The sequence below is a fragment of the Cyrtonyx montezumae genome, unplaced genomic scaffold (genome assembly GCF_038088225.1).
Source record: "Cyrtonyx montezumae isolate F1298 unplaced genomic scaffold, pur_monq_1.0 scaffold_3, whole genome shotgun sequence".
NCBI classification, from domain to species: domain Eukaryota; kingdom Metazoa; phylum Chordata; class Aves; order Galliformes; family Odontophoridae; genus Cyrtonyx; species Cyrtonyx montezumae.
This window is the reverse complement of record NW_027072034.1, coordinates 160,460,435-160,482,527: the sequence shown is the minus strand read 5'-3', so window position 1 is coordinate 160,482,527 and position 22,093 is coordinate 160,460,435. Positions and strand designations below refer to the sequence as shown.

General features: G+C 46.4%; 2 protein-coding genes across 2 annotated transcripts; both read left to right on the top strand.

The window, feature by feature from the left end:
- The first annotated feature begins 9,152 nt into the window (after positions 1-9,152).
- LOC136051947 (carboxypeptidase A2-like) lies at positions 9,153-15,607 on the top strand. Its single transcript, XM_065741672.1, has 11 exons — positions 9,153-9,219; positions 11,251-11,332; positions 11,969-12,103; positions 12,294-12,392; positions 12,974-13,075; positions 13,174-13,275; positions 13,468-13,578; positions 13,905-13,995; positions 14,356-14,555; positions 15,061-15,145; positions 15,320-15,607. The coding sequence occupies exons 1-11, from the start codon at positions 9,155-9,157 to the stop codon at positions 15,505-15,507; spliced, it is 1,260 nt and encodes a 419-aa protein (XP_065597744.1). The 5' UTR covers positions 9,153-9,154; the 3' UTR covers positions 15,508-15,607.
- A 1,605-nt stretch (positions 15,608-17,212) lies between these two features.
- On the top strand, positions 17,213-21,576 carry LOC136051945 (carboxypeptidase A1-like). Its single transcript, XM_065741671.1, has 11 exons — positions 17,213-17,316; positions 17,920-18,001; positions 18,623-18,757; positions 18,920-19,018; positions 19,165-19,266; positions 19,484-19,585; positions 20,063-20,173; positions 20,293-20,383; positions 20,498-20,697; positions 21,168-21,252; positions 21,344-21,576. Exons 1-11 carry the CDS (start codon positions 17,213-17,215, stop codon positions 21,529-21,531), a joined length of 1,299 nt encoding a protein of 432 aa, XP_065597743.1. The 3' UTR covers positions 21,532-21,576.
- The last annotated feature ends 517 nt before the right edge of the window (positions 21,577-22,093 follow it).

The window sequence follows — 22,093 nt, the reverse complement described above, 5'->3', positions numbered from 1 at the left end:
GAAAACATCATAAAAATATGCCATTCCACCTCGCTATTTGCTTAAAAACTTGTCATATAATTCTTCACTACATGGGAATATAAAGTTTGGTTTGAGGACAAACCACTGGTGTTACATAGGCTGTGACAGGTTGGTTACTGCAGGTCAAAGGGAATGCCACCAGCACAGCAGTCTTCAGAAGTTAACTTTTTAAAAGAATAATAATAACAATAACATACCCCTCCTCTCAGGGCTATCTGTGATTTTCTGAGCAGTCCTTTTGCAGAAAGTGTACCTGAGTGGGCACCTGAGCAGGCAGCCCCACGCCAAGCTGTTCTCCCTGGCCCACGTATCACTCACCTCTGTGACAACTGCATGATACCCCTCTGTAAGTACAGCCCCGTGGAGCTGTCTCATGAGCTCAGTGAGCCACACTCATTACTTTTAGTAAATTATCTCAGCTTTGGCTATGTTGCAAGAAAGCAACTAGTAAGAGAAGCATTAATGGAGTTCTTTATTTAGATTCAAAATAGGAAACACTCATCCAAAGGACTGGGTGCCTCAACACTGTGTTCACGACCAGGTTGGTTGGGCCCTGATCTGTCTGACTGAGTGAGTGGCAGCCAGCCCACAGCAGAGAGTTGGAACTAGATGAGCTTTAGGATCCCTTCCAACCCAAGCCTTTCTACGGTAAATGCACTGATACAAGCTGTCCACAGTCACCACAGGACCTTGCTGTAGGAATCCCTGTTTGTTGCAGGGGAGCTGGACTAGACGACCTTTAAAAATCCCTTCCAACATAAATGATTCTATGAACTGAACACTGCTTCCATCAAAACCACATTACTTGCTGTGTATGTCAAAGGTAACATAGGACCACGCTTAATAGCAGAATTACATGAGGATAAGCTGACTAGTTAATTTCCCATAATTTGAGCTCTGAGACTTCTCATACTGATAAAACAGCCCTAAGGAAACACCTTTAATTTCCTTCCTATTCCTGCAGCACCTTTCCCTGCCCTGCAGCACCTCTGAGCACAGCAGTTCCCCCTGCTCACACACACAGCCCCTCAGCTCCCCCTGCCCCTGCCACGCCACAAGCAGCTCTGCCCCACGGATTAGGCTCCACATCTCCCTCTCAGCCCTCACCTTTCACACAGACTCGGCCCCACAGCTCCTTCCGCCCTAAATCCCGTCAGGCACAGCCGACCCCCGTCCCTAGAGGCCTTGCTCCCCAGCCTTCACACATCACGCCCTCACAAGCCCAAAAAGACAACCCCTCCAACTTAGGAGACCCTGAGAACAGTCCCAAATACCTGCAGCGGAGCGGAAAGCATAACGACACACAATTTCCCTCAGAGACAACGGAAACACCGCCACTCCCGCCACCAGACCCTCACGCACACCGGCCGCACCGTCCGCGCCTGCGCGAGCGGAGCGGCGCAGTGACGTCACGACCCACGACGCGCGGGGGGGGGGGGGGGCGGAGCTTGTTGCCATGGGGACGGCTGCTGGCCGGAGATTTGCGCGGGAAGGGGAGGGTGAGGGCGCCGCCATCTTGGCGCTGAAGGGCGGGGCGGGGCCGCCATGGTAACTCCCTGCTGACAGTAGGGCGCTCTGATGACCTCTGTTAGAAGTCAGCACCTAGAGACACACATCGATTGTGTTGATTTTTCAGTTTCAGGTGCAGGGAGGTGCCAGTGACTCTTAATAGGATGTTTCCAAGAAGTGGTGGTTCCCTACCTTGAAATAGTTACCTGAGGGTAGGGAAGAGGATTTGGCCTCGGTCTCTATAGTGCAGTATGTGTGATGAGACACATCCAACAGAGTCCTGAGAGGATGAAACTGCGTTCATATCAGTCAGAATTGATATTCCTACCTCTGGATGTGTACCCTATGGAAAAACCCTGGAAATTCACAAAGTATCTTTGTGACAGTCTTTCAGAGCTCCTGCAGGACTCCAGGAATGGGTTTCATCCCACATAATCTCAGTATAACGGACAGATCAAACTGGGACCATAGTATAGGCAACGGAGAGAAGTAGGTGATAAGATGTGGTGAAAAGTGACAGTAGGGTGCAGTACTTCACACCTGTGGATCAGATCACATTTGGTCAGATGTGTTTCAAACATTTTTCCCTACTGACAATAAAGGAGAATCTTTCTCCCAGTTGACCTTGTGCGCCAGAAAATAATCACAGAATCATTAAGGTTGGAAAAGACCTCTCAGATCATCTACTCCACCTACCACCAATGCTACCCACTAAACCGTGTTCCTTAGTACCACATCTACATGTTTATTGAGCACCTCCAGGGATGGTGACTCATCCACCTCCCTGGGCAGCCTGTTCAGATGAGTAAGCTCCAAACTAGCAGTATCAAATACAACTAAATGGTGAAAAGGGACAAGAGGGAGAGAAAAATCAGGAGTTGCTATTATTCCCCAAGCTCAACCCACCTGATATTATAGAAACTTCTGCGTTTGTTCCAGAACTTGCATTCACATCCCTGTTCAGCCTGATTTGTTTGATTTCTGGAGGTACTTCAAATGCATTGTAATTGTTCAGTCTGGAGAAGAGGCTCAGGGGAGAAAAGCAAGCACAAATTAATTGCCTGCGAAGTAATAATTACTCAAGGTTGTTCTTTGTGTAACTGCTCATATATCTACTCTCCATGCTAAGGACTACAGTCAGAAATGCCAGGGTCTGTTCACATGGTAACCTAACCTTAGTTTCAAAAGTTGCTTTATATGTATCTTAAAAGCTAAGCTCTCTCTTTAATTCTATGATATTGAAGTCCCTTATTTATTACAGAATATATTAGAAGTCTTATTGTATACCATGTCATATCATGTGATTTAGAATGCATATTATTATGCTTAGGAACATACATTTTAAGATCATAGACTCATAGAAGCACCAAGATTGGAAAAGACCTCCAAGATCGTCCAGTCCAACTGTCCACTTATCGCCAGTATCTCTCATTAAACCATGTCCCACAGTGCAACATCTCCAGGGTCTGTGACTCTACTGCCTCCCAGGGCAGCCCATTCCAGTGCCTGACCACTCTTTTTGGAGAAGTATTTCCTAACATCCAACCTGAATGAACTTGGTGCAACTTGAAGCTGTTCCTTTTAATCCTATCACTAGTTATGTGGGAGAAGAGGCCAACCCCCACCTCACTGCAACCTGTCTTCAGGTAGCTGTATAGAGCAACAAGGTCTCCCCTGAGCCTCCTCTTCTCCAGACTGAACAATCCCAGGTGGATTCCACCTAACAGCCCCTACAGTCTGACAGGAATTGAGATCACTCTCTGCATCAATGGCTTCTGTGGATAACAGAAGGGCAACTGATGTCATCTACCTGGATAGGTGCAAGGCCTTTGACATGGTCCCATCCCACATCCTAATCTCCAACTTGTAGAGGTGTGGATTTGAAGGCTGGACTGTTCAGTGGATAAGGAATGGTCACAGCCAGAGGGTTGTGGTCAGTGGTTCTGTGTCTGGGTGGAGGCAGTGATGAGTAGTGTCTGCCAGGTCCATCTTGGTCTGGTTTGGTGACATAGATAGGGGGATTGAGTGCAACCTCAGCAAGTTTGCTGATGACACCAAGCTGAGCAGTGGAGATGACGCGACAGAAAGAAGGAATGCCATCCAAAGGGAGCTGGACAGGCCCAAGGAGTGAGCCCATGTGAACCTAATGATGTTCAACAAGGCCAAGTACAGATGTTGCACTTGAGTCAGGGGAAAAATAGATATGTATACAGATTGGTAGAATAACTCTTCTTAAAGAGCATCCCTGCTGTGTCTGGGACCAAGATGATCTTTAAGGTCCTTTCCAGCCTAAGCTGTTATATTATTCTGTGACTTCATGACTTGAGAGCACTCCCTGGATCAGAGCCAAAGGATTTAATGGGCACAAAAAAAGACAGCCTCTTGCGATGACATCATCTCTGTGCTTCCTCTCCAGGTGTTCCAAGGCCTGCCCATTGGACAAGGGGTTGCAAGGGTTCTGCTCTGAATACAGATGCAGTAGGGGCAGCGACGTGGCTCCATGGGACACCCTTCTTCCTATCTTTGGTGGTATTACCAACAAAATGAGCCCTTGTCCTCTGGCACCAATCAGAAACCAGATGAGAGGGAATACAATGAAGACAAAAAAGGCTTTGGGAGGATCAGAGGGGAAATCTTGTTTAGGTGCTGTGCTGGCATTTTGATTATCTGCCTTCTCTGCTGTGTTTACACTTGAGTAAGATATCATTCAATGTTGTGTTTTGTGCTGACATCTGCTGGACTCCAGCAGAAGCCTATTATGAGCCTTGTGAAGAACTTCTGAGGAAGTTATTATTTCCAATTATCTCAAGGGATGATGTCTCTGCTAGACTACCTTTAATCTCCAGGTGCAACTAACAGATTGTATCTCTCCCAGTTCCCTTTCCACCCTTTTCTGATTATTACTAGTTATAGTTCATGCAAGTGCTTGGTGTCCTACAATACAAAGCCACAGCATAATCGGATGGAGTGAGTGTGTGTTGCTGTGTGACTCAGACACATGAAATCTGAGGAGAACGCTGGAAAGTGGAAGGCATTGATTTAAAGAAACTGAAGTTGGATTAAAATAGCTTCACTGCAACCAGTGTTATTTCATTGGCATAGAGCTGCAAATTCTCCAGCGAGATCAATATGAGGGTTTTGGTCCTTGTCACGCTCCAATATAAAGGAGGGCGACAAAGGTTCTTAGATTATGTATATACCCAGCGTGAGATTAAGAAACAACAGTTCAGATGTTGGTCCGACCAGTTTATTACCAAAATTGACCAGGGAGATGGGGAAAGCGGACACTGTTAGGGTGATGGGGAAGGGAAGGCGAGCGATAGGAAAGATAGGAAAGAAGCAAGGGTTTGTACAACGCAGGGAAAGTCACCAGCCAGGATCCTAGGGGCGGTCCGGTTGCAAGCGGCTCCGACGGTCCGAGGCAGAAGAGCAGGGGCGGCAGAAGCGGGGGGAACAGCAGCAGCGACGGGCAGCCCTGAGCAGCAAGCAGCTGTCCGTAGAAGCAGCACCGGGTCAGCACAGGAGAAGGGGTGCGGAGTCAGCACAGGAGAAGCGGCGAGGGGTCAACCCCAGGAGGGGCAGCAGCGAACAGTGATCAGCTCGTGAGGTGTCTCCAAAGAGAAGGCCTCTCCGGGAAGCAGCAGGCAGTGATCAGCTCGGGAGGTCTCTACTAAGAGAAAGCTTCTCCAAGAGGAAGCCACTCCAGAGAAAACACTCCAACTTCGTGGCTGCAGGACCCCTCTATTTATCTCCCAGATTTCTCCAGTCTACGTGACGAACCCCTCGAATCCCTCCTGCTTGGGCATCAGGCGGGTATCACCTGAGATGGTTATCTTCCCCTGGAGGTGAGTTCCACAAAAGAGTGTTCAACGGCCACTGAGCTGCAGCTTAGGCTGCCCCAGGACATGCCCATCAGCTTGTCCCATAGACAAGGGATTTCACAACCCTTGCCCAGGACTAGCTTGGACATGTTCGGACATGTTCATCAGCAACCTTTGAGGCAGTGGTATAAGATATTAGTCTCTTACAGTCCTAAAACGATGCCAGTGCTGTCTAGTATTGGTGAGCCACACACTTAAATCCTTACTCATTCCTTATCTGGGGCATTGCTAAGGTGCCTTGTGGATTAGGAATGCATAAGTAATCCATTACTTACAGAAATAATAGTTCTCCCAGCAGTAATCTGCAATGAACTGCATTATAGCCAATTGCACGGGATTAACTTAGACCAGACAGGACATGAGTTGCAGATGGATCCCCTTTGCCATGCTGCTGTTGCAGGTTGACAAACATTTCTACATATTGTAGCATGTATTTTCCCCCTGGATATGAAGAAAATAGTGATTATACTCTAAGTAACAAACCCTGTGTGATATGTTATTTTCCTAAAACAGATCCTCCAGAAAGCTCAAGATAAAAGGTTAGGTTCTGACAAAAGGGAGAATGCTTCCAAAGGTAAAGATGAATTTTGTAAATTTGTGCATAGGATTCACCAAAGTTTGACACAGAATGCCCCAGGACCCCTCGAGAGAGAAGGAGGTGATGTATGGGGAGAGGGGAAATGAGGGGCACCAGGAAAGCAGCATTGCTCGTCCCACCCTTCCCATTTCTTCTCTTTCACTTTCCTATGAACTGCTGAACACTTGGTTTGGGCCACAGGATGGGAGGTAAGTGGGGCCACAGGTTGTAGACTCCAACTCAGATGTGCTCTGAAGGCACAGTGAGGACAGATGCTGCCTCTTCCTACCCAGCCCTTCCCCTTCCAGCATTACACGAGAGACTTCCATGCTGTATCTTGGTTGCAAGAATCTTTTCCAGATACAGACAGTGACAGAAGGTCCAAATCTCAAAACTCAGTGGCTTAGCCCTCCATTTCAACCCTTCACTTGTTAACGTGCCACCACAGTATTTGTGATTCACTGCATGGGATGGCATTTTGGGACTGCACAGTGTCCCACTGCCCACACAAATGTGTCAGGGCCTCATACGGAGCACCCTCCCACACACCCTCCGCCCATTGGAAGCTGCATTTAAGCTGAGGGCATTCACTTGGTCTTTTGAACTGCTGTGGGTTCAGAGTGTTCTTGTAGCTCTTGACAACCTGCCCTTGGATCTGCATTGCAACTGTGGACTTATCTGGGGATCGGGACTGCGGCTGTCTTTGGTCGGTGTCACCAGACCTGTTTTGCTCCTCGTGTTTGGGTCCTGTGGGGCCGTGCTGCTTGCGGTGAGCTCTCTACCCTCCCTGCCTTGCTGTCACCTTTGGCTTCTGGCTCGCTGTAGTGGTACACCCCTGTTTTTGCTGCTCCATAATTTGCTCTGGTGTTCTGAACCCTGGGCAGAACACAGTGAGGTTGACTTTCAGCCTGCGTAGGTCTTTTCCCATATGACTTTCCCTGTGGTTCAGTCCTGAAAGACCTCGTGGTCTTTATATGGGAGGTCGCAGCCTTCTGTAACCACCATATTCCTTCAGTGAGGATCAGGAGTGGGTGCAAAGGTTGGTGCTGCAGCACCAACACAGACTCCTTAAATGCAGTGGGTGGAGGCACTAAACGGGGCTGGTCAGGGCACCTGTTGGTATGCTCTGGGCCCTGACATAATGTTTGGTGAGATCTCTTGGCACCCTGTAACCCCATGCAGGATATAGCATGACTAATGAAGCAAGCTGTAATTTCACCCTAAATTAAGCCTCCCCATCCTGTTTTCAAAGAGTGAATCCACAGGAGGTGGCATGGACACTCTGTCAATTCTCTTTAGAATTTTGAAGGCTGCAGTTTGAATTTGTGTTCCACCAGAATTAATGCAGAGCTGGAAGCAGGAAATTCTCCTGGTGGATTGTGTCTTTAATGAGAAACTCACGTTACTTGATTTACTCTGGGGGGAGTGGAGATCTGCTCATTTCCCAAAGACACCAAAGACCTGTGGACTGGCAGGAGCACATTTTATCTCCTTGCATTCTGTATATTCTCCATAATGTGCCCCCAAGATACAGCCATTGCAGGATGACTAACCCCTTTCTGCCAGAACAGGCAGAATACCTGCCTGAGGCTCTCCTGGAAGAGACTTACTTGGATGAGCTATGCACACACATGATGGGTAGGAGTAGCAGGGTAGGAGTGGAAACTGGAGGAGGTGGTAATGAATCGTAGAATAATTTGAGTTGGAATTGACCCTTAAAAGCCATCTCATCCAACTCCCCTGCATGGAACAGGGACATCTACAGCTCGATCAGGTTGCTCAGAGCCCAGTCCAGCCTGACCTTGAGTGTCTCCAAGGATGGGACACCCACCACCCCTTTGGATAATCTGTTTAGAGAAATATGGATAAAGTCTTTAGTAAGAACTTCCTTTCAGGATTGTCAGAGATGTATTTTCCTCAATTCTTCATGTAGATTTTCAGGGCGGAAGGTGTGGCTCCTGGGAGGGGAATCTGAGGCTGACTGTGGAGTAGCTGAACTGTTTCTGTTCTCTCCCTTATTAGTTCCCAGTAGCCCTATCTGCTCATATTACAGCACGTTCAGTGCCTGGCCCTTCCTTAGTAACATTTATAATGGGAAGTTCATCCAACAGCCCTACGTTTCTACGTCTGGGAAGACCACAGAGAGGTGTTTCTGTGGCCAAAGGCAAGGGAAGCAGTTCTCAGAGCTCAACCAGGAGAGAGCCTCCAACACTGACAGTGGCAGCTCAGAGACCTGGACACCTGTGTGGAAGGCCAGTGGGATGCAGTCCATCCCCTGTGAAATGAGCCATAAAGAGCACAAGGGCAAAGGAAGGCAGAGAGCTGTTGAATCAGGGAACATCCCTGTTGGCACTGTAAAGATGAGAGGCTCCAGCAGTGGCTGTACCAGCACTTTATTAAGCCTTCTGAGATGAATTCTTCATTAGATGAGGATGTCTGGCAAGGTTATCCAAGGAGGAGAGTAGCTGCAGAGCTGAGCTCCTGAGTTCTTGTTCACCCATGGCTTTATTTCTGCTCCTACTGTGTATTGCCTTCATGTGAAATGTGCTTAATTTGCTTAATTTGAAGCACATAATCCATATGAATCACCACGACTGAAGATTGGAGAAGCTAGTTTCAACAAAGAATATATTTAAATGATCTGGCTTATACCTAGAAGTGTGTTCCACCTGAGAGAAAATTAATAGCATCGTCTGGGCCTGGTGTATCAGAGACAACTCGTGAGCTGGAGCTCATCCTTCACAATAACAGACCAATTTGAGCATTGTTGACAGAGTGAGATCTTTCTGCTGGGGTTGGCTACTAGTAACCTATGGTAGGAGAAAAACCCGTGGCCAAGAATCTACAATAGGGCTCAGTGCCCTTAGTGACAGCTTCTTCAGTTGTTCCTCAATGATTGAATTGTTAATTCAATGTGATTCTATTTTCCCCCATATAGAAAAACATCTACTAGAGCACTTTGTGAGCAAAGCATTGAAAATAATTCTTTACTGGTTTGAATCTGAGTGGAAAATATTTTCTAGAGGCTCCTATCTTCTGGTTACCTTGAAATGCTGATAAATGTGAGAATTTAATCACATGGAATTCATGTGTTTTGAAGAAGGGATTCCTAACAAGTCCTGTATAAATTCCCCTTTGCTAGATTGAGTCACCCTTTGCATCAACCATGAAGCTGATTTTGATCTTCAGTGCCCTCTTTGGGGCTGCCTTGTGCCTGGAAACTTTTGTTGGGTGAGTCATGCTTTTGTGCAAGACCTTTCACTTCAAGACTCTTATTTCTCCAGTTCTTCTTCTTCCTTATCTTAACTTGACAAATCAACTTAGGGCACATTCTTTGCCTTTTATGCCCAACTGGTCCTGCAGCTTTGGTTCTCCCATGTTTGAAGGAATCCCTTTAGTTTCATCTGACTTGTTTGAGGAGAAGGGTCTAGTTGCAGAGTTGAGCTCCTACGTTCACATTCAAATAGATTTGATGCTAGTTAAGGAGTGACCTCAACCAGGACCTAAAGTTGAACCTCACTGCAGCACTTGAGAGTTCAGAACTGATCCAGCGCAGACAAGAGCCAGATCCAGACCTGCCTTCAGATCTGAAAGGTCGATAGTTTCCCACTGAAGGTTCCTACTTCTCTTTAAACATGTAATTTTCATCAGAACCTTTCTAAATAATTTGAATCTTTATTTCCAACCATTATCTTCTAAAGGTTTATCAGTATGTTGCATTGCAAAACTATCTCTTCCTCATCTATTTCTTCACGGCCTTACTGACCACGTAAGAACTTTAAAAGGAAATAATAAAAATATATACAAAATAAGAAAAATTATAGAACATCTAATAGGTGCTTGCTGAGAAGTAGTAAGTGAACACTGGAATCTAGTGAGTTTATATGACTCTATATTAAAATGTAAGGATTAAGAAAAAGAAAAATAATATACATTATTTACTAAAATTCTAGCATTTATTCACACCAGGAGAACCTATTAATCTGATTTATGGCATAGTGTGGATTGGGTTCTTGTGAATTCATTCCTCAATCACATCCAGTACTATGGTTAGTGAACCTCATCTCCTCTTCAGAGAAGAATCTAGTTCTAAATAAAGCTTACAGTCATGGAGAATCCAATCATAAGTTAAAGTGGTAAAGTACCTTCTTTGTCAACTTAATTTGGTAAAAGAATTTTACACCTCAGTTGACCAGATTGGGGAAATTGGAGTTAAAGAGCTTTTCTTCTCAGCAGATGAGGTCTCACTAGCAAATAAACACACACATAACAGAGCACCTATGTTAAATTTCTTTTTTACCATTTCTTACAATGCCATTTACAGTTCTGCAATTAATCATGCTGATTTGATCTGAGTCACCTCTATTTTCCAGCACTGCTTGTGCTGGGTGCCAACAGTGCAGCTGAATTAGGTTAAGATACAGGACCCCATGGATGTTGTTTGTCTCAAACAGCAACCTGGGGAAGAGAAAGCAAATAAACCCATCTCCATATGCCACCAGCAAAAGCAGCATCAACTCTGCTCTCTTTCATTTTCCTAAGTCACCTGGATCATTGTGCAGTTGCGTGGCACATGATTTTCATGTTCTGAAAACCACTTAGGGACATCATGATGGCTGAGATTGCCCCTGTAAGCAGCAGAGCGAGGTGCTTCCAGGAGGGGATTAATTCCACCTGGATTTACAAGCCACCTTCTCATGGTAACACAGGGAATTTGTCAATAGCCTGACTAGACCGAGGAAAAGTGAAACAAATCCCATATTTAGTGTTCTCTCTGCTTTGTTTGCTCTGCAAACAGTAGATGGTTCTCAATTATTATTATTTTTTTCTGGCAAGTTCTTGACAAAGAAGAACAAACAGAGCACGAATCCTTGTAACCAATTAACAACTCATCCACATGATGTATTGTTTATGATGAGATCTTCAGCATTCTCTTTATCTCACTACTAATCCAGTGCCCACGTACCAGGCTGGTTCTGCAGTTTGTTGGTTGAACTCCTGGGCAGCACTGTCAACTCAATACTGGCTGATATGGCTTAATGAGGGTGGTGGTGTGATGTGTTGATGGTTGGACTGGATGGTCTTTGTGGTCTTTTCCAAACTGTATGTTTGTGTGATTCTGTAACTACTCAACAAGTTTGTAATCTCAGTACTAAGTTCATTCTGACCCCTCCTCAGTCATAGGATCATGGAATGGCTTTGGTTGGAAGGGTCCACAGAGGTCATCTAGTTCCAACCAAGTCTGTTTCTAATTTATTTCAGGCACCAGGTTCTCCGAATCAAGACAAGAAATGAGGAACAACTGAAGAAGCTAAGGTTTTTGGAAACACTGGATCATCTTGAGGTATTCCACTGTCACAGAGGCATTTTTTAACACTTCAGACTGGAGTAGGGCTTAACCTGGTGGGACTTTGCAGTAGATTTGAAAGGTTTGCACCGTAACATAGGGAGATACTGCCATAGTATGTGTTTTTTGATCTACTGGTTTTACTATCAGCCTTGCAGTCAGGAGTGCCTGCATCCAGCTTTTCTCCCTATTGGGTTTACAACTGTATTTGAACTGCTCTTGATCTTAGGATCAAAAACCATGCTGTGAAAATGGGGGTGCTAATACTTTTTTACTTGTCACCCTGAGCAGTGGCAATAATTTATTAATCAATCTGCATTATACTGAAGCAGGAAATATGCTATTAACTTCTAGGCTATTACTGCTCTTATTGCCATTGGTGAGAATTTTTCTTATCTCTTTAAAAAATGTATTGATTTGAATAACCTCCTGCTTTATCTTTATTTTCTGAGTGTGAACTCATCGTGTGCCATGCTACAAGGTGGTGGCAATGGAGGAGGGTGCTGTGTGCATGATGGGGAGCAATGCTGCAGGAATTATCCTACTTGGGAGAAATCTGTGCTTCTAAAGCTTTAGGAAAACTGCAAAACACACTCTCCCCCAAACCAAATCCATTTTCCCTTCTCTTTTCAGCTTGATTTCTGGTTAAATCCCTCCACCCCTGCCCTCCCTGTGGATGTGCGAATCCCCGCTCACAGCCTCCAGGCAGTCAAAGTCTTCCTGGAGTCCCATGGGATTAAGTACTCCATCCTGATTGAAGACCTGCAGGTAGGAAATGCCATGAGATCAGCCTTTAAATCCTGTGGGACCAAACAGTGATTCACAGTCTGGCCTCTTTTGTCAATTCATGGACTCTTCTATATTCTGTGTGCAAAATCACCATTTCATGACTTGACAAACATTTGGCCATAAGTTTGGAAATTAAGCATCCTTTCCAATAACTGAATGCTTATTTCAGGTCGTTCTTGACAGAGAAAAGCGAGATATAATTGCCAGTCAACAACTGGAACGCAGCAGCAGCACTTTCAATTATGGAACTTACCATTCTTTAGCTTCTGTGAGTACTTCAGATCTAGATTTTGGGGAAGATCATTCTTGTTTTTTCTGTCCTTTTCATTTCATGATGTCTCAATCAAAAGTATTGAGATTGAAAATTCCTTTTTGGCTTCTTTTGGTAGATAGTTTGGTTTTTAAATCTATTAATTTCCTGGTCAGTCAGCGCAGGAATCCAACACTCCCTCACAGTGTGCTGGAACAGGCAAGTGTTAATTCTACTTCATGATAAACTCCTACAGAGTTTGGTCAAAACCCCTCACTTCTGACCCTCAAATGAAACCGAGAAATAAATAAATGTAAGGAAATACAGGATGCTGGTAACCATCAAGTGGAGCAGAGGGAAAATATCTTTACTTCCAGAAGTTACTGAAGGAGGTTTTGAAAGTTTTTGGACTTATTCCTATAGTAAATTGGACTTGGTGACATAGCAGTGCTACAGCACTGAGAGTGCTGATGTAAGGTGAAATGAGGCTTCAGAAAGACCATAGTAGTGAAGGCAAAAAGTGGACTCTAGCAGGTCCTGTGGTTGTTCTGAGCAGCACTGTACATGAATGTCATATCAATGTCACCTTTTCATTTTAGATTTACCAAGAGCTGGATAATCTTGCCTCTGAGTATGGCAATGTTGTCAGGAAGATCCAGATTGGGGAATCCTATGAGAAGCGGCCATTGTATGCGCTCAAGGTACGGCATATAACATAGCATAGAATGGCATATAACACAGCATAGAATGTGTGCATACACATGAATATGGTTTTAAAGCTTTCTCTTTTGTTTGACAGTTCAGCACTGGAAGAGGAAACCGCCCTGCGATCTGGCTCGATGCTGGCATCCATTCCCGAGAGTGGGTTACCCAAGCGAGTGCAATGTGGATTGCTAGAAAGGTCACTTTGCCATTTGATTGTATTTTGTCTCGAGTATGCCTCTACTTAAAAGTTCACTGCACCTGCATGTGTTCAGCCTGCTCTGTGAACTCTCTTTTGCCTGCTCTGAAAGCCAGTCTTGCCTCTGTACACAGCTGTTAGAGGGAAAGAAATTTGCTGATAATCACGATGTATCACGTTGTGTCTGCATAGATTGCCTCTGACTATGGGAATGATCCATCCATCACCTCTCTGCTGAACAACCTGGACATTTTCCTGCTGCCAGTTGCTAATCCTGATGGATATGAATTCACTCACACCACAGTGAGTAAAGCACATAGTGCATCTAAGCTGATTGAGAAAGCTGTCATGCTCTTCCAAACCAATAAAAGCGAGGGAAATAAGCTTTGAAAGTCCGTTTCCCGATGTTTTAAGGTGGAGTTACAGAAGAAGCCAAAGACAGTTGTCTAATCCATCTTTTTCCTTCACTGTAAGCTCACCAGCCCTTTGATTCCGCCTCTCCTTGGCTGTCAGCCCATCAGAAATATTCATAGGCTTGTGTCTAGCATCCCCTCCTGCTGAATGGCAACTCTCTCTGGGTTAACACAAGGACTGAGATCTTTTTAAGCTGAAGTGTTTCCTCATTTCAGAATCGCATGTGGCGGAAGACCCGCTCCAAGAACTCAGGCAGTCTGTGCATTGGAGTGGATCCAAACAGGAACTGGGACGCAGGTTTTGGAGGTAGGAATAAAGTTTTTGGATTCTAGCTGTAAGAGGGAAGTTCCTTTTTGTGCTCCTGGATTCTGTCACACAGGACCAACAACCTCCTTAATATAAGGGACTCCGAAAGAAAATGATCAGATAGGATGGAAGCTGTGTTTTATGAGGATAGTTTCATATTGATTAATTGCCAGTGAGCAAAGATGAAGGAAGTGATCTGTATCTCCCAGAACTGATGTCCCTTGAGTATTCTGTTCTAGCATTTATCAGTGCTTAAAGCTTTTGGTTCTTAGGAAAGCTCAGCTTTGTGTTGATCTGCCTTGAATTTCCATAAACAGCAATTCTTACAGATGTACTGTTGCTCTTTCTTTGTACCAACAGGCCCTGGAGCCAGTAGTAACCCCTGTTCTGACTCTTACCGCGGACCCAGTGCCAACTCAGAGGTGGAAGTGAAATCTATTGTAAATTTTATTAAGAATCATGGAAACATCGTGGCCTTCCTCACCCTCCACAGTTACTCTCAGCTCCTGATGTATCCCTATGGCTATAAATGCACTCCCCCAGCAGACAACGCCGAGCTGGTGAGACACCGGGGCTTGGGTTTCCTCTGTTCTATCCAGTGGGCTTTCCACAATAAAGTTACAGTGAGCTATCAGGATGCAAACAAGGGCCATCTGTAGTAGTAACCATCCATGAGAGCAAGCAAAGACCTGGGGAAATGCAATGCCTTTTAAAGAGAAGTCATGGTCTTACACAAGCACATGACCTCCCTATCCATTCTTGGCCTTTGCTCATTCAGAAACCCCTATTTCTGCTTTAAGGACAGCATCACAGCTGTGATATCTGTGATAGAATATGAGTCAGTGTCATAACTGAAGTGGACAGGACTGTCAGTAGTATGAGTAATTAGCAAATTGATTTTGTGTAACTGTGTTGGTTTTATTTTATTTTGTTTTTATTTTTTTGTGGGAGTGAAAGCAGGCTGTAAACCAGTTGGGAGATTTTCCTGATCATGGTTCAGGCTGGTGAAATCTGAACCTTTATTGCAGCAATTTTCTGACTCATCCTTTATCCTTCCCTCTGCAGAACACCATAGGGAAAGCTGCTGCCAATTCTATCCAGTCCCTGTATGGCACCACCTACACAGTGGGGAGCATTTGCACTACTATCTGTGAGTAATTTTGCTGTTCTGATCCCCTCCTGAGAGCAGGGCTCCTTCTGGAGAGTGACTTTGGAGCTGAGTGCTCCCACGAAAACCTTATACTTGCCCCTCACAGACAAAAAAAGTATGAAAGCAGAACTCAGATCAGTCCTCCATTCACCCTCTGTTTTTTCTCTCTTTCAGACCAAGCCAGTGGAGGCAGCATTGACTGGAGCTACGATTATGGCATCAAATACTCATTTGCCTTCGAGCTGCGAGACACGGGTCGCTATGGATTCCTCCTTCCTGCCTCCCAAATTATCCCCACTGCAGAGGAGACCTGGCTGGGTCTGAGAACAATCATGGAGTATGTACGAGACAACCCATACTAAAAGCAGGGATGGGATTCAGCCATCAAGAACAGCAAGCTCAGGAATCCTCTTCCTTTGGCTCAAGAAAGCTGTAATCATACAGCAGTTGCCTGAATAAAAACCCCACATGCATTGTTCCGAGTGTTTCATGGAATCATAGAATCACAGAGCCTTTAGGGTTGGAAAACACCTCTAAGATCATCTAATCCAACCATCCACCTGCCAACAGTATTGCCCACTAAACCACGTCCCTAAGCCACTGTGCCTACACATTTCTTGAACACCATCTTTGCCTTGTTGGTTTCTATGTGTTTCTGTGGGTCTGGTAGACTCCTACAAGGTGTCATAGATTTTAGGACTCAAAAGATGAGCTTGGAAAGGGGAAGACTGCAGCAAAGCATCCTGCCCTATGGCCCCTTGGATGCCCTCTGCAGCTCTGTCTTCATTAATAAATGCCAAATGTGTTTGCACCAAGCAACAATCGCCCTTAGCAGCGTTTTGTGCTTTTATCAAACCAAGCAGTTTTATCTCTTGTCCTCTAATCCCCCAGCATCTGCTGAGTTACTCACTGCCCTGTGTGCTTGGCAAGAGAGCAAACACTCCTGATACGAGTGGGTGAAACGTTAGTTCAGACTCATTGGCAGGGAATGAGAAGTGGTGGTGCTACTGTTATTGGGTTAAGTACAGCTGTGCTGGGTGCAGAGCAACCTGTACCCTCCTGGAACTCGTTTTCCAACCCGATCCAAAACCCCGTCCTCCAAATGGCAATAAAACCCTGCTGGGAAAAACCTGCAGAGCTCCTGGATCCGGCTGAGCTGCAGGGACTCTTGCTGAAGTTGCAGACCCATGAAGCTCAATCCGGAGATCCATGTCTTGAAGTTATCTGAACCTTCTTCTAAAGGCACATGGCTGGATGATGACTACATGACTACAAACTGGACCAGGAGCAAGCTCACTGGAGGCCACCAGGAGGGACAGGAGGACACCTCATGATGGCACACTGAGATGGGTTGGTTTGACCTGGAGATGAGGTGGACCTAATAGCAGCCCTCCTGTCTCTGTGAGGATATTGTTGAGAAAATGGGACCAGGAACCCTAAGAGAGATGATGGGATCAGCTGAAACAAGATGCTCAGGCTGGATGTTTGAAGATCTTCCACCAGGAGGCCAACCCTGCCACTGTGGGGTCTCCATCGTTGGAGGGCTTCAAAACCCAACATGGAAGGACCTGGGCTGCCCCCAGAGCTGAATCCTCAATGAGCTGTGATTTCTCCATACTTGGAAGGCTCCAAAACCCAATGTGGATTGAGATACAGATATCCCATCTCATCTCAGCTACACCATGATCCACCTCAGTGAAGACCTCAATCCTGGCAGCACGGCTGGGACCAGCTGGCAATTATAATCTTAAACACAAATAGGGTTTCCTAGCTAGGAACCCTGTGCTTTGGTGTTATGAAGCCATAAAAAACTCCCAGCTGTGGTACTGTCCCCTGTCCCACCCTCCTCCCACAGGAGAGCGTCCTCACCGTCCATCTGTGGCAGCACTGGACTTGGAGGAAGGTGTTATCAGATCCTTCCCGACTTGGCTGCTCTTTTATTGACTTCTCCAAATAAAACAAACATTTGGGCTCCCGGAAGCCATCGCTGGCTTATCTGCTTGTGGCTAGTGGCCCAGCAGGGACGACAGAGGTGGCCTTGGTGGGGGACTATATAGATGCCCATATATGCATTCGGGGCCCAAGGTTTACCAGTACCTGCTCAACATGAAGGTCTTCCTGGTCTTCGCTGCCCTCGTGGTGGGCACATTCAGTGAGCAGCTTTTTGTGGGGTGAGTCCTGCTGAAAGCAGGGGTTGGGATGGAGATTGGGATGGGGATTGGAATGGGGATGGGGATATGGACGGGAACGGTTTGGGTGATGGGAATGGGGATGGATCCTGCTCACCTCATGCACGAAGAAAAACACCCTTTGAGTGTTTCCTTCTCTGGTGGTGGGAGCTGAAACTCATTTGGGGTTTTGCAGGAAAGCTCAGACCCTCCAGAGAGCTGAGCCTCAGCAGAGCAAGAGCGTATCACATTAGGCTTCATTTTTCAATCAAAAACCTCTGCTAATGGGTTTTATTTCATAACACTAATCTCCAGAAATCCCTCCACAAATATAAGTCATCATTATCAAAGGGTCTGCTCTGTTGTTTCACAAAAATACCCTTCCCTTCTGCTAAAGTCAAATCTGTCTTAGGTATTTCCTACAATTTTAGACACTCTTGCAATCAAAGGAAAGCTTGAGACCATGTTTGGCTCCCTAGTGCTTTTTTTTTTTTTCCCATGTATGTTCTGAACATGCCATTTCCAATCCAATAAGCTCTGAGGACCATCATCATACCATCCCCTTCCCGACCCCCTGCACCCACTGATGGCTCTACCTCCCCCCAGGGACCAGGTCCTCCGTGTCGTGGCCAGCAATGAGGAGCAGATTGCCCTGCTCAGGGAGCTGGGTGAGCAGGTAGACCTGCAGGTGAGCCCACTGTGATATCAAGTTTTAATTATTTTTATTTTTTGGCTTGAATGATGAAGCTGGGTTGCTGTGGGGGAGTGAATCCTGGTGAGAAATGATGGCAGTGGGAGCAGCAGAGAGATAGATGAGTGATGGGGAAGAGGCTCCCCACCACAAACCTGATTTCAGGTTTATCTTTATCAAGTTAAAGATCAAAACCAACACGCAACCCCGTCATCTCATTGCAGTTACTCAGTTCAAAAACCTTCATTATTCAGAGATGCATCAATGAGCGATTGGGACTGAAGTATGTCTACAGAGAAGGTCCACTGAGTAAGGCAAAGAGTCCCCCAACCCTCCTGGTCCCCAAATTTGTCTAGATGTCTTCTTAGATCTTTTAAGGCAGTAGGAATGGAGAATGTCTTACATGCTTCAAGGCGGTAGAAACGGAGAACTTCGTAGATCTTTCAAAGCAGTAGGAATGGAGAACTTCCTAGATCGTTGAAGGCAGTAGAAATTGAGAACGCCTTAGTATGCTTCAAGACAGTTGAAATGGAGGCTTTCTTAGATCCTTTACAATGGTTGAAATGGAGACCTTGGTTCCTCCAAGGCAGTAGAAATGTCTCCTCTTGTCCCCAACAGATTGACTTCTGGCGTGACCCCACCAAGCCTGGGCGCCCGGCTGACCTGAGGGTGCCCTTCCCCAGGCTGCAAGCAGTCAAAGTCTTCCTGGAATCCAATGGCATTTCCTACAGCATCATGATTGAGGATGTGCAGGTAGGGCAGACCTCATGGGTGATGGAAATGAGGGAAAGGCAGCGGTGGACAATGCTTTGCAAAACCTACAGATGGGGTGGAGATAGTGGGTTTTGGAGGGAAGAGGCAGGCTGGATTGGGGATGGGTTGGATATTTCTCCCTAAAAACTTTCTCTTTAACAGCAATTACTGGATGAGGAAAAGAGAACCATGATGCTGTCCAGACGGATGGAGAGAAGTGCCAGCAAGTTCAATTTTGCATCCTATCATACTCTAGAGGAGGTACTTTGCTCTGCATAGAGTTTGTTTCACATTTTTGGGACCCAAGGCATGACTGTGTCCAGGGAAGCTCTGTCTGGTGCCAGACATCCTAAAATCCAAAGGTAAAGCCAGGGTGAGCCATGCATCACAGCATCTCCTCCTTTCAGATCTACGACTGGATGGACACCCTTGTGGCTGATCACCCCAACCTCGTTAGCAAGATACAGATTGGTGAGAGCTATGAGAAGAGACCCCTTTTTGTGCTGAAGGTGGGTACAGGGCCAACATCTTTTCATCCTGACCAGGTGCTGGAGCACTAGGGCATCTCCTCCTTGGAGATCCCCAAACTCACCTGGATATGGGGTTGGGGCACAGATCTAGTGGCTCTGCTGGAGCTGGGGGGACCAGATGGGCTGATGGTGCCTCCAACCCCAACCCTTCTGCCATTCTGGGAGCCCCAGGGCTGATATCCTATTCTCTGTGCAGTTCAGCACTGGAGGATCGAATCGGCCAGCAGTCTGGTTGGACACCGGCATCCACTCACGTGAATGGGTCACCCAAGCCACTGGTGTGTGGACAGCCAACAAGGTAAACCCACAACATGGACATAGCCATCAAGTGGGGCTGGGAGTGCTTGTGAGTGAACATCACCCAAATCTTACTGGCTTCAGATAGCCAACCATCATTGCATTCATCCATGGCAAAAAGCTTGGGTATCAGCTGGGACAATTCATGGGTTCACAATCCAAGAATCAATCCCAATTTCTTAAATAAAATCCAAACAACGGTACCAACCTCATCCCAGACACATCCACGTGGAGGACATGGAAGGGATAGAGAAGGAAAAAAAGGGATTGGGGTGGTGGGTTGGATTTGAATTAGGGATGTAGGCAGAGTGGGAACTATCCATGAAGGTTTGGGTGAAGGGTAGAAATTGCAAACCTAAGCCACATCCATGCATGCTGTGGCTGAACCCAATGAGGAAAAAAATCCTACAGCCTCTCCAGTTCTCCTGTCCCTTGTTCCTGGGACACCAAGGCAGCTTCTGCTCCTCTCCCACTACAGTTTGCTGAAGATTATGGCCATGACCCCACTGTCACCTCCCTTCTGGACACCGTGGACATCTTCTTTGAGATTGTCACCAACCCTGATGGCTATGCCTTCACCCACAGCTCTGTGAGTGTGGGGACAATTTGAGGGGACGTGTCCCAGTGATTGATTCTGGTCATCATGTCCAGCCATGTTTTTTTGGATGGTGCATGGAGGTGACTTCGTGCACCTGTGGTCTCACATAGAACCGCCTGTGGAGAAAAACGAGGTCCATCAACACCGGCTCCTCCTGCATCGGTGTGGACCCCAACCGAAACTGGGATGCAGGCTTTGGAGGTGAGATATCACTCATATCAAAACCTTGAAACTTTTTTTCTGCTGGGGAGAAACCTGGGGAAGAAGCCCTTCCAACACAACTCATGGCATGGTTTCTCCTCCACTGTGCCCCAGATGCTGGTTCTAGCAGCAATCCCTGCTCTGAAACCTACCATGGCCCCTACGCCCACTCTGAGAGTGAAGTGAAATCTATTGTGGACTTCATCCAAAGCCATGGAAACGTGAAAGCACTCATCTCCATCCACAGCTACTCACAGATGCTGATGTTCCCCTATGGCTACAAGAGGACACCTGCACCCGATCATGAGGAACTGGTGAGATGGCTCCAAAAAGTGGCTACGGGGCTACAATCACCAGCTCTGGGGGAAAACGGTTGGACTAAATGATCCTAGGGGTTTTTCCAATCATAGAATGGCTTAGGTTGGAAAGGATCCCAAGGATCATCATGTTCCAACCTCCCTGCCACAGGCAGGGCCACCAACCTCCAGAGATCTTGATGGTTCTATGGTCCTATGAAAAGTCAGGTCAGACTGTGCTGGGACCCCAACGTTCCCCTTGCTAGATGCAACTTGAATGTTGAGTTCATCATCTTCCAGGTCCTTTGGGGAGAATAATCACAAGATGTGCCTAATTTCTGACAGAAATTAAGGGTACTTTGGGGAAAAAAGAAGAACAGAGGGGTAGGAAAAGATGATGGGCTCTGAGTGCTGGTGCCCTGGGGTCTCTGCTGCTGTGGGGAGATACTGAGTCTGCTGGATCTCACCATTTGGGGGCTATATTGCAGAATGAGTTGGCTAAAAAGGCAGTGAGTGACCTGGCTGCAGTGTACGGGACAGAATACACCTATGGCAGCATCGCAGACACCATCTGTAAGCATTCCTACCCCAAAGCACCTTGGCCAACCCTACAGCACGGCCAACACTCAACTCTGGGTTCACATCTTCCTTCCTCACCCTACAGACCTGGCGGCCGGCACCACTGTTGATTGGGCTTACGAGAACGGGGTGAAATATTCCTACACCTTTGAGCTGAGGGATACGGGGCGCTATGGCTTCCTCTTGCCCAGCAGCCAGATCATCCCTACTGCCACCGAGACATGGCCAGCACTGCTGGACATCTTGGTCCACGTCCAGCAGCACCTGTACTGAGCTCACTGGTGTAAATGGAGAGGCGAACCCCATTGGTCCAACCCACCATACAGCTCAATAAAGGATTATATAGATTCTACGTGGTTTAAGCCTAGGTCTTTGTTGTTTTGGTATTTTTCATGGTAGGATTCAAAAAAGTCATAGAATATCTCATATTGAAAGGGACCCATAAGGATCCTCGAGTCCAATGACTCATAGAATGTCCCGAGTTGGAAATGATATGTAAGGATTATTGAGTCCAACTCCTGACTCCACATAGAACCACCCCAAAATAAGACCGTATGGTTGAGAAATGGTGAAAAAAATATTTAGGATTCTGTTTTTAGGAATCTTCTCTCATTTTTGCATTGGTCTTACACGTTCCCATCCCTGCTCTCTGCTCATCCCCATTCTTTGGGATTGACAACCCCAAAGGACATTGTTGTGGATGGATAGCCAACCCCAAATTTGTGGCTTTGGGGGCAGATCCGGCGTCCCCTCCCTTTGCTTGGGGTTGGCATAAGGGCACCCCCGAGGACGAAAGGGGAACAATTTTGTGTGCCAAGGCCTTCTAAGAATTTGC